This window comes from Marmota flaviventris, chromosome 8 (genome assembly GCF_047511675.1).
Source record: "Marmota flaviventris isolate mMarFla1 chromosome 8, mMarFla1.hap1, whole genome shotgun sequence".
Classification (NCBI taxonomy): Eukaryota; Metazoa; Chordata; class Mammalia; order Rodentia; family Sciuridae; genus Marmota; species Marmota flaviventris.
In genome coordinates, this window is record NC_092505.1 from 120,609,345 (window position 1) to 120,625,804 (window position 16,460).

Consider the following 16,460-nt stretch of genomic DNA (forward strand, 5'->3'; position numbering starts at 1 on the left):
AACCAGCCTGTTACTTTAAGCTTTTTTCACATTATCATATTTTGTTAGAAGGATCTTTTAAAAACATCTCTACCTGTATCATTCCAGCATATAAAAACATTCTGTGCTTCTCTGTTTTCTAACTGATGAATTCCAAATTACTTAACTTGACATCCAGGGCTTTCCAGAAGCTAGCCACTTTTATATCTCAAAATCTTTTCCCATAATTTTGGACAGCTATTGACAGAGCATATATTACTTCATCTCATTTGTAGTTTTGACCCAGGCTGCCCTTTCGCCTAAAATGTTTTCCTTTATATTTTAACTTTTTTCTATTTTTTTCCTTCACTGACTTTTCTCCATCATAGTTACTTTCCTTCTGAAAAGTTGATATTTAAATATTAGTACCTATTTATCTGCTCACCTGTGTGTAGATAAATAGGTGTTATTGCCCATGCGCTATTGCCATTCCCTTTAATTTTTAATTTCCAGAAACTGTCCAATCAGGGAGAAAGCACAGGAGGAAAAATTAATATGTTTTTATGTATTGTGAATAGTTTTTTTTTTAACTTTCTTGTTATTTTGTACATGGTAAAACAAAATCAATAATTTAGATCACTTTTCAAATATCTTTTTAAAATTGTTATCCAAATATTTATATCATAGCTGTTTATTATAGATACTGGACTCATTTCTCTTCAAACTAAAGTCCTCTTTTGCTCAGTGCTTGTTAGAAGACCTTAAGCTCCCTGAATGAATGAATTTTATATTGGATTTGTTTATTGTCTCTCTAGCATTGTATCTAGCATGGTGTTCATTGCATGGTAGCACATATTAGTTTTTTTTTTTAATTTTTAAGCTTTCTTCTTTTTTTTTTTTTTTAAAGAGAGAGAGAGAGAGAGAATTTTTAATATTTATTTTTCAGTTTTCGGCAGACACAACATCCCCGTTTGTATGTGGTGCTGAGGATCGAACCCGGGCCGCATGCATGCCAGGCGAGCGTGCTACCACTTGATCCACATCCCCAGCCCCACATATTAGTTATTGAATACATATTTGTAACATGAGTTAATGAAGACTAGACTGAAAAATACCTATTAAATTTTTTTATTTGTTCTTTTTAGGTATACATGAAACATACACATACATGGAGTATAACTTATTCTAATTAGGATCCCATTTTTTTTTAATATTTATTTTTGAGTTGTAGCTGGACACAATACCTTTATTTATTTATTTTAAAGTGGTGCTTAAGATCGAACCCAGGGTCTTGCATGTGCTAGGTGAGTGCTCTACTGCTGAGCCACAACCCCAGCCCCATAGAATCCCATTCTTACAGTTGTACATAATGTGGAGTTTCACTGGTCGTGTATTCATATATCAACATAGGAAAGTTATGTCTAATTCATTCTACTGTCTTTCCTATTCCCATCCCCCCTTCCTTTCATTCCTCTTTGTCTAATCTAATCTTCCCTCTCCCTCCCTTATTGTGTGTTAACATCTATATATCAGAGAGAACATTCTACCTTTGATTTTGGGGATTGATTTATTTCACTTAGCATGATATTCTCTAGTTCCATCTATTTGAATAGAACTAGAACTGCCATGATTTCATTCTTTATCACTAATATTCCATTGTGTAAATGTACCACATTTTCTTTATCCATTCAGCTATTGAAGGACACAAAGACTGGTTTCATATATTTTTATGTATTTTGTAATGTGGACTGAGCTCCACTGGTTAGCTATTGTGAATTGAGCTGCTATAAACATTGATGTGGCTGCATCACTATAGTATGCTGATTTTAAGTCCTTTTGAATATAAACTAAGGAGTGGGATAACTGGGTCAAATGGTGATTCCATTCCAGGTTTTCTAGGGAATCTCCATACTGCTTTCCAGGGTGGTTGCACCAATTTGCATTCCCACCAGCAGTGTATGAGTGTACCTTTTCCCCTTCATCCTCACCAACATTTATTGTTACTTGTATTCTTGATGATTGCCATTCTGACTGGAGTAAGATGGAATCTTGGTGTAGTTTTAATTTGCATTTCTTTAATATCTAAAGATGTTAAACATTTTTTAGTCATTCATGAGAGATACATGACCCATAATTTTAGAATATTTATTATATAATAGGCTAATAAAAAATTTATAGCTTCAATAAAAAATATGTATTTTTCTCCAAAAGTCTTTATGAAAATTCAGGCTTTATGGTTGGCTTTGGCTACCTATTGCTGTATTATAAGTCATCCCAAAACTTGCCATCTTAAATTAGCGAGCATTTTTATGTATTTTGTAATGTGGATGAGCTCCACTGGTTATTTCTTCTATTGATTTTAACAAAGGTCATTGGTATGACCACATTCGGCTGGCAAGAACACTGGGCTGGGCTTCTTGCTCTTCCTATGTAGTCTTAGAACCTATTTCTATGTGTCCTGTCCATCCTGGTGGTCAGACTTTCTTGCATGGTGACTCTGCTCTCTACAAGTATAATGGAAGCTGTCAGGCAGTTTTAATGCCTACACTCCATACTGGAATAGCATATCTTCTGTCATAATGTTTGCCAAAGCAAGTCACATGCCCAACCCAGATTGAAAAGGAAAGGACTGTATATATGTATATGTATTCTGAAAAGCATGGTTTACTTGGGGCCACCAACATAACAGACTTTGATAGGTGGTTTTCTTAGCTTTGGTTATTTGCTACTATTAATGTAACTGAACAGCATAGACATAGTTAGGAAAAATACTTGCATGTTAATAATCAGCTAGCACTTTTTAAAATTGTTTTTAAAATTTTATTTTAATTAGTTATATATGACAGCAGAATGCATTTCAGTTAATATTAACAAACAGCACAATTTTTCATGTCTCTGGTTGAACACAAAGTAGAGTCACACCATTTATGTTTTTATACATGTACTTAGGGTAATGATGTCCATCTCATTCCACCATCTTTCCTATCTTCATACCCTCCCATCCCTCTCCCTTCCCTTTGCCCTTTCTAAAGTTCATCTATTCCTCCCATGTTCCCCTCAGCTAGCATTTTTAAGTGTTAATTAAATTGCCTTTTGAAAGTTGTTCATGGACCTTTATTTATTTACTTATATGCGGTACTGAGAATTGAACCCAGTGCCTCACACATGCTAGGCAAGTGCTCTACTCTACCACTGAGCCACAACACCAGCCCCATAATATTCATATTCTTGGCAAATAACATTTTTTTCCCCAACTTGTTAGGGATGCTGTGCAAGATTTTCTTCATGAAATATACTTTTTGCCTGATCATCCAGAATTAAAAAAAATACAAGCAGTTCTCCAGGAATACAGAAAGGTATTTAATCTTCTATATATGCTTTGGAAGATACTAGCTACAAAATTATCCTACAATGTATTGAATAAAGATCCTTTAGATTCATATGTAGGGATAGTATAATCATATTCTGATGGCTAATTTCTGGTAGCTAAATAATGCTACCATGAATCCATGATTTCTTTAGGGAGGTTTTAGAATTTTAGGTCACAAACATAATAGCATTGGATAGATTAAACAGCAAATAATACAGTTTTTGTGACTTTATTACCCAGGTCAGTATACCTTACTTACAGTCCCCAAAAGAAGCTGCCAAAGTTACATCCCCTTAAAGAAGAAAGAAAAAGCTTGTGGATGATTTTTCGTTTTGTTGTGCTATAAATCATGATACAGGGAGATGAGATACAAATGATTCTTGAGCTTTAGAAGGGGACCAATATTTAGTTCCAACACCTTAAAGTCTAGTGAGCCCTCTGAAATAATGAAAATGTTAATGGTGATGATATGTCTTTTTTAGGGCAGAAAGTGGGATACTTGATTTTAGTTTCATCTTAAGTAGTAAAAGGAAGGAATTAAATTATCTATCTCATCCGTAGACCTGGGTTAAACTATAGTGCAGCCCTCCGTAAGTAAGGAGAAGCTCATACTTCTTCTCAGGAAGCATTTATTTTAGATAAGTAAACTTTTATTGAGAATTTAAATCCGGGTCTAAAGACTTTAGAATAAAATCCTTTTCCCTGAGAAGTACTAACAATGACATATACTTTGAAAGGAATAGATGGAAATTTTATTATTTGTTAAAGCTAATTTTTATTGGAGTATACTTTAACTAATGATAACCATATAGGGAATTCAGGCCTTCAGAAATGGTTATTAAGATAATTAATAAAGCATGTCTGTCTGTGCTCTGTATGTAGGAAACTTCTGAAAGTACTGATCTTCAAACAACCCTTCAGCTATCCATGAAAGCAATTCAGCATGAAAATGTAGATGTTCGTATTCATGCTCTTACAAGCTTGAAGGAAACCTTGTATAAAAACCAGGTATGCTAAGGACTAGGGATGTAGCTCAAAGGTAGTATGTTTGCCTGACATGCACAAGGCCTTGTGTTGGCTCTCTAGCACTGCAAAAAAAAAAAAAAGGGAGGGGGGTAGTATATACACACACACACACACGTATATATGCACATATATATGTATACATACATATATAATAAATAAGAAATGAAAATAATAAAATAAGGTATGCTGAGATATCAAAAAGATTTGAGACTCAGATTCAATGAAGGAAGTAAACTTGGGGGTGTGGGGACAGATGACCTTTATTGAACTCATCAGAGTGTAAATAATGTCTATTACAAAACCAAATGTTTATTCCTATTACTTAAGCATGACAATATTAAAATCAAAACAACTTTTTAAAGACAGTTCAATCAAAACCCACTACTTCAGAATCAATAGCTTCTTTGAGGCCACAGTAACAACTTAAATATGGTTAAGACTTGAATGCAGAAATTTAGTTGGTTGGAAAGTTAATTAAACGTTCAACTTGCTAAGTAGAATTACAAAAAGGCAAAATAGTGTTTTTCACAGAAATGTTGGAATCATTGACTCTGGACAGCTGATAAAGTATTTAGAATCCTGAGATGATAAGAAATCCAGGTATCCTTTAGACAGAGTCGCCTTTCTGTTGCCCTCTCTTCCCAGAGGTTTGTGGATGTGCGGGATAACACCACTACCAACAATTGTAGCCTTGATAAGTAACTCTAATTCTTCATTACCATGAATATAGTAAGTTGCAAGTAATAAGAGGTATTGCATTTTACCTTTTAAGTCTTCTGATGCATTTCCTGCTAGTTCATGCACCTCTGCAGTGAAGTACCACTGGTTGGCTGCACTGTACACAGCAGCAGTCATGCCCACACATCCATGGCTGCTTGTCCTAGATTTCAGGTGATAATGAATATGCCCCACAGGGAACTGCAACCTGGAAACCACCTTTGTCTTGGCCTTTCGAAAGTGTTTCTCAGTCTTAACCACCAGCCATTTCGAATTCTGCTGAAGCCTAGACATTGCTGGCAGAGAAAAGTCTCATTAGACCCACAGTGAGATCCCACCACCTATTCCTTCATTGCACTGCAATTCAAACTGCTAAAAAGGAAGTAGATCATCAAATCCAACTGAGAAATCAGTAATTGATGAGTTGCCTTTTAACTTGAATCCCAGAGATTTACAAGATTATTGTTTTTAAAGGGTCATGATTTTATGGTTATGTTTTGACTTACTGCATCTTCCTAAGTAAAGATTTATATGTTTGTATATCAGCAGTTTTGAGTCTTCTGGTATAATTTCCTATAGGTATCTGTCAAAATGTCAGCAGTTTTATCAGTTTACATTTTGTTTTTTTTTTTTTAATTTTGTAATTTCAGTGTTTGAATTATAGCTTTTTTTTAAAATTTTTTATTGTTGGCTGTTCAAAACATTACATAGTTCTTGATATATCATATTTCACACTTTGATTCAAGTGGGTTATGAGCTCCCATTTTTACCCCATATACAGATTGCAGAATCACATCAGTTACACATCCATTGATTTACATATTGCCATACTAGTGTCTGTTGTGTTCTGCTGCCTTTCCTATCCTCTACTATCCCCACTCCCCTCCCCTCCCCTCCCCTCTTCTCTCTCTGCCCCCTCTACTGGCATTCATTTGTCCCCCTTGTATTATTTTTCCCTTTCCCCTCACTTCCTCTTGTATGTACTTTTGTATAACTCTGAGGGTCTCCTTCCATTTCCATGCAATTTCCCTTCTCTCTCCCTTTCCCTCCCACCTCTCATCCCTGTTTAATGTTAATCTTCTCATGCTCTTCGACCCTGCTCTGTTCTTAGTTACTCTCCTTATATCAAAGAAGACATTTGGCATTTGTTTTTTAGGGATTGGCTAGCTTCATTTAGCATAATCTGCTCTAATGCCATCCATTTCCCTGTAAATTCTATGATTTTGTCATTTTTTAATGCAGAGTAATACTCCATTGTGTATAAATGCCACATTTTTTTTATCCATTCATCTATTGAAGGGCATCTAGGTTGGTTCCACAGTCTTGCTATTGTGAATTGTGCTGCTATGAACATCGATGTAGCAGTGTCCCTGTAGCATGCTCTTTTTAGGTCTTTAGGGAATAGACCAAGAAGGGGAATAGCTGGGTCAAATGGTGGCTCCATTCCCAGCTTTCCAAGAAATCTCCATACTGCTTTCCAAATTGGCTACACCAATTTGCAGTCCCACCAGCAATGTACAAGTGTACCCTTTTCCCCACATCCTCGCCAGCACTTGTTGTTGTTTGACTTCATAATGGCTGCCAATCTAACTGGAGTGAGATGGTATCTTAGGGTGGTTTTGATTTGTATTTCTCTGACTGCTAGAGATGGTGAGCATTTTTTCATGTACTTGTTGATTGATTGTATGTCCTCCTCTGAGAAGTGTCTGTTCAGGTCCTTGGCCCATTTGTTGATTGGGTTGTTTGTTCTCTTATTGTCTAATTTTTTGAGTTCTTTGTATACTCTGGATATTAGGGCTCTATCTGAAGTGTGAGGAGTAAAGATTTGTTCCCAGGATGTAGGCTCTCTATTTACCTCTCTTATTGTTTCTTTTGCTGAGAAAAAACTTTTTAGTTTGAGTAAGTCCCATTTGTTGATTCTAGTTATTAACTTTTGTGCTATGGGTGTCCTATTGAGGAATTTGGAGCCCGACCCCACAGTATGTAGATCGTAGCCAACTTTTTCTTCTATCAGACGGCGTGTCTCTGATTTGATATCAAGCTCCTTGATCCATTTTGAATTAACTTTTGTGCATGGCGAGAGAAAGGGATTCAGTTTCATTTTGTTGCATATGGATTTCCAGTTTTCCCAGCACCATTTGTTGAAGATGCTATCCTTCCTCCATTGCATGCTTTTAGCCCCTTTATCAAATATAAGATAATTGTAGTTTTGTGGATTGGTTTCTGTGTCCTCTATTCTGTACCATTGGTCCACCCGCCTGTTTTGGTACCAGTACCATGCTGTTTTTGTTACTATTGCTCTGTAGTATAGTTTGAAGTCTGGTATCGCTATACCGCCTGATTCACACTTCCTGCTTAGCATTGTTTTTGCTATTCTGGGTCTTTTATTTTTCCATATGAATTTCATGATTGCTTTCTCTATTTCTACAAGAAATGCCGTTGGGATTTTGATTGGCATTGCATTAAACCTATAGAGAACTTTTGGTAATATCGCCATTTTGATGATGTTAGTTCTACCTATCCATGAACAGGGTATATTTTTCCATCTTCTAAGATCTTCTTCTATTTCTCTCTTTAGGGTTCTGTAGTTTTCATTGTATAAGTCTTTCACCTCTTTTGTTAGGTTGATTCCCAAGTATTTTATTTTTTTTGAAGATATTGTGAATGGAGTGGTTGTCCTCATTTCCATTTCAGAGGATTTGTCGCTGATATACAGGAATGCCTTTGATTTATGCGTGTTGATTTTATAGCCTGCCACTTTGCTGAATTCATTTATTAGCTCTAATAGTTTCTTTGTAGACCCTTTTGGGTCTGCTAGGTATAGAATCATGTCATCTGCAAATAGTGATAATTTAAGTTCTTCCTTTCCTATTTTGATGCCTTTAATTTCTTTCATCTGTCTAATTGCTCTGGCCAGTGTTCGAGAACTATGTTGAACAGAAGTGGTGAGAGAGGGCATCCTTGTCTTGTTCCAGATTTTAGAGGGAATGCCTTCAATTTTTCTCCATTCAGAATGATGCTAGCCTGAGGCTTAGCATAGATTGCTTTTACAATATTGAGGTATGTTCCTGTTATCCCTAGTTTTTCTAGAGTTTTGAACATAAAGGGATGCCGTACTTTGTCGAATGCTTTTTCCGCATCTATCGAGATGATCATATGGTTCTTATTTTTAAGTCTATTGATGTGGTGAATAACATTTATTGATTTCCGTATATTGAACCAGCCTTGCATCCCAGGGATGAATCCTACTTGATCATGGTGCACAATTTTTTTGATATGTTTTTGTATCCGATTCGCCAGAATTTTATTGAGGATTTTTGCATCTAGGTTCATTAGAGATATTGGTCTGTAGTTTTCTTTCTTTGAAGTGTCTTTGTCTGGTTTAGGAATCAGGGTGATGTTGGCCTCGTAGAATGAATTTGGAAGTTCTCCCTCTTTTTCTATTTCCTGAAGTAGCTTGAAAAGTATTGGTATTAGTTCCTCTTTAAAGGTTTTGTAAAACTCTGCTGTATACCCATCCGGTCCTGGGCTTTTCTTAGTTGGTAGTCTTTTGATGGTTTCTTCTATTTCCTCAATTGATATTGGTCTGTTTAGGTTGTCTATATCCTCCTGACTCAATCTGGGCAGATCATATGACTTAAGAAATTTATCGATGCCTTCACTATCTTCTAATTTATTGGAGTATAAGGATTTAAAATAATTTTTGATTATCTTCTGTATATCTGAAGTGTCTGTTGTGATATTGCCTTTTTCATCCCGTATGCTAGTAATTTGAGTTCTCTCTCTTCTTCTCTTCGCTAGCATGGCTAAGGGTCTGTCGATTTTGTTTATTTTTTCAAAGAACCAACTTTTAGTTTTGTCAATTTTTTCAATTGTTTCTTTTGTTTCGATTTCATTAATTTCAGCTCTAATTTTAATTATTTCTTGCCTTCTACTTCTTTTGCTGTTGTTTTGCTCTTCTTTTTCTAGGATTTTGAGATGAAGTATGAGATCATGTATTTGTTGGTTTTTTCTTTTTTTAAGGAATGAACTCCAAGCAATGAATTTTCCTCTTAGAACTGCTTTCAATGTGTCCCATAGATTCCGATATGTTGTGTCTGTGTTTTCATTAATCTCTAAGAATTTTTTAATTTCCTCCTTGATGTCTTCTATAACCCATTGATCATTCAGTAACCTATTGTTCATTCTCCAAGTGATGTATGCTTTTTCCTTCCTTCTTTTATCGTTGATTTTCAGTTCCATTCCATTATGATCAGATAGGATGCATGGTATTATCTCTACTCCTTTATATTGTCTAAGAGTTGCCCTGTGACATAATATATGATCTATTTTTGAGAAGGATCCATGTGCTGCTGAGAAAAAAGTGTAACTGCTTGATGTTGGGTAGTATATTCTATATATGTCAATTAAATCTAGGTTATTAATTGTGTTATTGAGTTCTATAGTTTCCTTATTCAACTTTTGTTTGGAAGATCTGTCCAGTGGCGAAAGAGGTGTGTTGAAGTCTCCCATGATTATTGTATGGTGGTCTATTAGACTCTTGAACTTGAGAAGAGTTTGTTTGATGAACATAGCTGCACCATTGTTTGGGGCATATATATTTATGATTGTTATGTCTTGTTGGTGTATGGTTCCCTTAAGCAGTATGTAGTGTCCCTCTTTATCCCTTTTGATTAACTTGGGCTTGAAATCTATTTTATTTGATATGAGTATGGACACTCCTGCTTGTTTCCAAAGTCCATATGAGTGATATGATTTTTCCCAACCTTTCACCTTCAGCCTATGTATGTCTTTTCCTATCAAATGCGTCTCCTGTAGGCAGCATATTGTTGGGTCTTGTTTTGTGATCCATTCTACTAGCCTGTGTCTCTTGATTGGTGAGTTTAAGCCATTAACATTTAGGGTTATTATTGAGATATGGGTTGTTCTTCCAGCCATATTTGTTTATTTATGTTACTAAACATGGTTTGTTTTCCTCTTTGATTATTTTTCCCCCCTTTACTGTCCTACCTCCCACTTTTGGTTTTCATTGTTATTTTCCATTTCCTCTTCCTGTAATGTTTTGCCAAGGATGTTTAGAAGAGATGGTTTTCTAGCTGCCAGTTCTTTTAACTTTTGTTGATCGTGGAAGGTTTTAATTTCATCTTCCATCCTGAAGCTTAATTTCGCTGGAAACACAATTCTTGGTTGGAACCCATTTTCTTTCAGTGTTTAAATATGTTATTCCAGGATCTTCTAGCTTTCAGAGTCTGTGTTGAAAGATCAGCTGTTATCCTGATTGGCTTACCCCTAAATGTGATCTGCTTCCTTTCTCTTGTAGCTTTTAAAATTCTCTCCTTATTCTGTATGTTGGGCATCTTCATTATAATGTGTCTAGGTGTGGGTCTCTTATGATTTTGCACATTCGGCGTCCTGTAGGCTTCTAGGATTTGGGATTCTGTCTCATTCTTCAAGTCTGGGAAGTTTTCTCGTATTATTTCATTGAATAGATTGCTCATTCCTTTGGTTTGAAACTCTGTCCCTTCCTGTATCCCAATGACTCTTAAATTTGGTCTCTTGATGTTATCCCATATTTCTTGGATGTTCTGCTCATGGTTTCTTAACAGTCTTGCTGAGCTGTCTATGTTCTTTTCAAGTTGAAATACTTTATCTTCATTGTCTGATGTTCTATCTTCTAAATGTTCTACTCTGCTGGTAGTATTCTCAGTTGAGTTTTTAAGTTGGTTTATTGCTTCCTGCATTTCTAGGATTTCTGTTTGTTTGTTTCTTATAACCTCTATCTCCCTGTATAGTTGATCTTTTGCTTCTTGGATTTGTTTATGTAATTCATTGTTGAAGTGATCTTTCATTGTCTGATTTTGCTGTCTGATGTCTTCCTTGAGACTCCAGATCATCTGAAGCATGTATATCCTGAATTCTTTATCTGACATTCCATCTGCTGCAGCTATTACCTCTTCTAACGTTGAGTTGACCTGCATTGCTTGTGGTCCTTTCTTTCCTTGTCTCTTCATACTGTTCGCGTTCCTTTCTACTTGGTGAAACTGTGGTGCTATTGAATTTCCCCCCTATATATTTATATTGGTCTTGTATAGTTGCAAAGTCTCCCTCGCAGGCGCGGGCGGCGGCTCTGCCCCTCCTCCAATTGGGGCAATGTGCCTACCACGCCGGCAGGCCGCTGGGCCTGCTCTGCCGGTCGGTAGCAGGTCCGCCTACCTTGCAGGCGCGGGCGGCGGCTCTGTCCCTCTGCGGGCCGCTAGGCTTGTTCTGTCGGTGGTCGCAGTTCTGCCTACTTTGCAGGCGCAGGCAGCGGCACTGCCCCTCTGCAGGCCTCTGGAGCTGTTCTGCCAGTGGGTCGCAGGTCCGTCTACCTTGCAGGCGCGGGGGGCGGGGGGCGGCTCTACCCTTCCTCAGGCCACTGGGCCTGTTCTGTCTGTCGGTTGCAGGTCTGGCCTGTTCTGTTGGTGGTCACAGTTCCGTCTACCTTGCAGGCGTGGGGGGAGGGGGCGGCTCTGCCTCTCAGCAGGCTGCTGCGCCTGTTCTGCCAGTGGGGCGCAGGCCCGCCTACCTTGCAGGAGTGGTTGGCAGCTCTGCCCCTCCGCGAGCCACTGGGCCTTTTCTGTCGGTGGTCACAGTTCCGCCTACCTGGCAGGCGCGGGGGGTGGGGGGCGGCTCTCTCAGTTTACATTTTGAATGGAACAAACTGTTTGCTTTAACAAAGCTAATTTTTTTTTTATTCTGACATTTTAATTTTCTTTAAATACAAGGCACTTTTTTCAAGCAAAGAAACAGAATTAACAGATGTGGTCCTCCAGAGATCGAAGCCAAGTCTTGAGATCTTCAGCTGAATGACACTGTATATCAGGTGTTAGCAATAGAGTTATACACTCTAAATAGCAACCGCATATCGTCATTTTTCATTAGGGAACAGCCAAAAGTCCAGTCTTTAAAGACGTGATATATAGAACGTCTCGATCTACACAAAGGATAGAGTAACTCAAATTATATGCAGGCCAGCCTATTAGAAAACATGATCAGATCTGGCCAAGGATTGATTATCAGAGACAGTGCTTATACTTTGAAAACTTACTCTGATTTTAAAAACTCCTCGTTCCTGTCACTAGGAAACAAAGTAAAAAATATTATAGGTGGATCCACACTAATATGTAGTTTTTAAAAAATATTTATTTGTAGTTGTACGCAATAACTTTATTTATCTATTTATTTAATTTTACGTGGTGCTGAAGATTGAACTCAAGGCCTTGCACGTGCTAGGTGAGCGCTCTACTGCTGAGCCATAATCCAACCCCTAATATGTGATTTTATAGAGGTCTTCCAGCAGAATGTGAAGGTAGAGTTAAGATCTTTTGATATTTTAAAAACAAATTACTTAGTAACTAAGAAATTAAACATACCACACTCTTCTGTTTGATAAAATAACAAATTGACAATGAAGACTATAAAAGAAATGCTCACTCTATAGGGGGAGGAAATAGTAACAATTTCTACTACAGAATAACCTGCTTTCCCAGACAAATAGCATTGCTATTCTTTCGTGATACAGATTCATATGGAAAAACTTGTTGAGTTTTGCCAAGGCCAGATGAAAAACAAAGTGTTTTCTAATAAGCTAATTAAGCTCAGTGAACATTTTTGGGATGGACCTATAAACTCTGGCCATTATTTGGTCAAAGATCCACAAACTGCATAATTCCTCAGCCCTTAGCTGTAAGTTTCTGTTCAATATCAAAACTGCGTTCAGTCACACTGTGACTTGTCTCAGGGCTGAAGTGTTATCAAAAATCTGGTATGTCATCATAGGAGTAACCCTGGTAGCCTTTAAATGAGTAGTAGGCAATGTGTAGATGATAAAATCCTGGCAAGAACACCAGAATGCCAGTGATCAGGACAGGAATGGGTCTGCCCCCGACCCGTCTTTCTGATGTAGCCTGACAGCAGGAAGGAGCCTATGGTAATAAGAAAGGCGCCAATCAAAAACAGCACATTGGCAAGTGAAATGGCCTCATGAGGGATTTTAGGAGGGCTTTTCTTAAACTGATGGTCAATGTAGCCATTGTCTGTGCTGGAGAGCCTTGAGTATTTTACTTTACTGTTGGGGATTCCAGGAGCCAGATTAGTACTAAAGGGCATTATAACACACAGACACAGCTACAGTCCGAGCACCATGCCAAGACTGGGGCTAGCAGGGAACTCACACAGACCTCATGGCACAGCCACCTAATTAGTAACACCCCAGCAAGCACCAGCCCGTTGCAGAAGTCTGAAGCTAAATTTTTAAGTTTACTTTTTCAAGGAGCCAGTGAATTTTATTCTTTTCCTTTGCAACAAATTCTAAATTATCCCTAATCTTGATGATAGTGTAAACATATTGAGAATACCAGATTGCTTATAAATAAAGAGAAAAAATTTAATTAGATTACATATTTTTGCACCTCAAGCATACAAGATGTGAAAGCCTAAGACCCTCATGATGCTGGCTAACAAAACTAGAGTGTTTTTTTCCATGATAGACATGGACAGAAGGTACATATGATGGTAGAGTACATGGCTCCTGGGGCAGTGAGCTTATAGAACCAATGTGAGTAGCAACTGACCTAGAGATGATCCCTCCAGATGTGAAGAGCTTAGAATCTCCTCCAGCTGAGATTTTATGCCCTCCCTACTATATACTTACATTATCAATGTTACAGCCTCAGTCCTGCCCTAAACAAAAATGAAACTGCCCTGTATTTGCCTCTTGCCCCAGACTTACACCTGGGTATCAGATAAGTTAGAGGGCTTCTAGTCTCTGACGTGACTTATGAATAAATAACAAAGGATCTGTCCCATTGGTATAGAGGTTTTCTAGTTTAGATTATTTCTAAGCAGATAGCATGGTCATGGCCTAACATAAGGAGACATCATCTCAGTCATCACCTGTTAGATGTAAATCATTGAATTTAACAATGCAGTGTCATTTCTTGCACAGCTGCTTCATTTTTGCCACCTGTATCACAAAAAGATAAATTACCTCTAGTATTTTCTACTTCAATGTAAAGATTCAGTGTAAAATAGGTAACCTAGGCAGGGTAAGAAGGGAAGTGTATTTGCAAGAGTCTTAGGTCAAATTGAGTACTCTGTATGAGATTTTGTGGCCACAGATTGTTATAGGATATTTTTTACAGTAAGGATTAATTTCATTTAGCATATATATCTAGCTGGATCAATTTACTGTAGGTAAGAAAGAAGAAACTGTTAGAGGCAAGGAGGACTTAAAGGACACATGAGGAGATAAAAAAGAACAAGAACTCAAAGACACACATCTTTCCAGCCGTATCCTAGCAGATATTCGCCCCAAACCAGCAAAATAGGTAAATGTCAAATAAAGAAAAAACACAGAAACCACAAATATTTAAATAAGAAATGACAAAGCCAGGTGCAGTGGTGTACACCTGTAATCCTAGCAGCATGAGAGGCTAAGCCAGGAGGATCACAAGTTCTAAGCCAGCCTCAGCAACTTAGTGAGGTTCTAAGCAACTTAGTCAAAAAATAAAAAGGCCTAGGGATGTAGTTTAGTAGTTAAGCACCCATGGGTTCAATCTCTGGTACCAAAAAAAAAACAAAAACAAAAGCAAGAAAAATAAACTTCAAAACAAAGAAAGTATTTTAAAATATTACGAGAGACTACTGCATATTCTTGTATTTAAATAAATTTGTAAACATATATAATTTTGTCAAAACTGACTCCAATAAAAATAACTTAAAAAAACAAATCTCAGCAGGGGAAGCAAATAATATTATAAATGAACATTCAGGAGAAATAACCAGGCCCAGGAGTTTTGGGGGTATAGGGGATAGTTATCAAATCTTCCTGCCTTCTTCAGTATTAATAAAGTATTTCTTTAGTATTTTACATTATCTCCTCTATGGGCTTCTTATTGATACCTCCTTGTTTTATGTTATTAGTTGTTGACTTAGGACTGTGCTGCCATTGAGGTAGCCAAAAGTTGTATTAACACTTGAAATGTAACTTAAAGGAATTGAGATGTGCTGATGATTTATACATATTGGCTTTTGAAGAATTAGTATCAAAGGAAAGTAAAACACCTCACAGATGTTTTTTTCATGTCAATTACATGTTGAAATGATCATCTTTTGAAAATACTGTATTAAATAAAAGGTGCTGAAATTTTTAAAAAACTAATTGAAAAGATTGCAGATAGAGAAATTTAATTTTTTCAGTATTTATGAGAGATATTTCTTAATATTTCTAAGCTTTGTAGTTTAGGAAAACACTGGTTTGTTGGAGTTATATATAAACTTCCTTTTCATTTTTATTTTAGGAAAAACTGATAAAATATGCAACTGATAGTGAAACAGTGGAACCTGTTATCTCACAGTTGGTGACAGTGCTTTTGAAAGGTTGTCAAGATGCAAATTCTCAAGCTCGCCTACTCTGTGGGGAGTGTTTAGGGGAGTTAGGGGCAATAGATCCAGGTCGATTAGATTTCTCAACAACTGAAACCCAAGGAAAAGATTTTACATTTGTGGTAAGTAATCATAAAAATTTGGAATGACAAGATTTCTTTTGTATCTTTTGAGAGAGAGAGAGAGAGATATATATATATATATATATATATATATATATATATATATGGTTATTACATTTAAGAAGCAAGTTATCTTTAGTGACAGCTTGATCAAAATAAGAAAATTTAGGTAATTTCTTAAGTCTGTTTTTTTTTTTGTTATTTACTTATTTTTTTAGTTGTTGATGACCTTTATTTTATTACTATTTTATACTAGGCAAGTGCACTAAGGCTGAGCCACAGCCCTAGCCCCCTTAGTCTGTTTCTTAATACTATTGTGGAACTCTTTAGCCTTAAGCAACTGAGCCTTATCAATCTAGTGCATTGTGTTCTTGCAAATAAAGCTTCCCTGGGTATTCTAATAGTATATCAAAAAGTTTTAGTAGCCAAATGAATTTGCAATCCTTGTAAAAGAAAATTAAATGGAACTTTCGATGTGTCAGTAAATCTCTAAGTGGAGGTTACATTGAAAGTATTTCTTGGAGTTTCTCAAGCGACTCTTGGACTCTGCAGAATGCAGTTAGCAGGTAGAGCTCAGTGGTAGAGTATATCCCTAGCATTCGCAAGATGCTGAGTTTGATCCCCAGCACTGGAAAAGAATGCAGTTAAGGGAGTGCTATTTATACAGTTTGCTTTTTTAGGAGTTAAAAAATAATTGCAAATTGTCAGAACTATTCAGAAAACTGAATGATTTTAATACACTCTGAAAATAGCCTAGTAAAATAGCCTGAAGAGATGTATATTTGTTTTCTTAACTATAGATTATGTTTTAGCCTTGTACCAACTTCATTTGAACGTCACTG

At 36.8% G+C, this 16,460-nt stretch overlaps 2 protein-coding genes and 1 pseudogene across 5 annotated transcripts in view; 1 reads left to right on the plus strand and 2 right to left on the minus strand.

The window, feature by feature from the left end:
* Positions 1 to 16,460, plus strand: part of Atr (ATR serine/threonine kinase) — a 113,712-nt gene that overhangs the window by 37,146 nt on the left and 60,106 nt on the right. For all 4 annotated transcript variants that reach the window (XM_071615583.1, XM_071615581.1, XM_027933916.2 and 1 more), the window contains 3 exons: positions 3,221 to 3,314; positions 4,211 to 4,336; positions 15,412 to 15,618. In XM_071615583.1, the coding sequence (XP_071471684.1) occupies positions 3,221 to 3,314; positions 4,211 to 4,336; positions 15,412 to 15,618 (427 nt within the window). The remainder of the gene's footprint in view (positions 1 to 3,220; positions 3,315 to 4,210; positions 4,337 to 15,411; positions 15,619 to 16,460) is intronic.
* On the minus strand, positions 4,880 to 5,365 carry LOC114091375 (histone H2A.V-like). Its single transcript, XM_027933857.3, has one exon. It carries the CDS (start codon positions 5,363 to 5,365, stop codon positions 4,880 to 4,882), a length of 486 nt encoding a protein of 161 aa, XP_027789658.2.
* On the minus strand, positions 12,865 to 13,219 carry LOC114091457 (transmembrane protein 230 pseudogene; annotated as a pseudogene).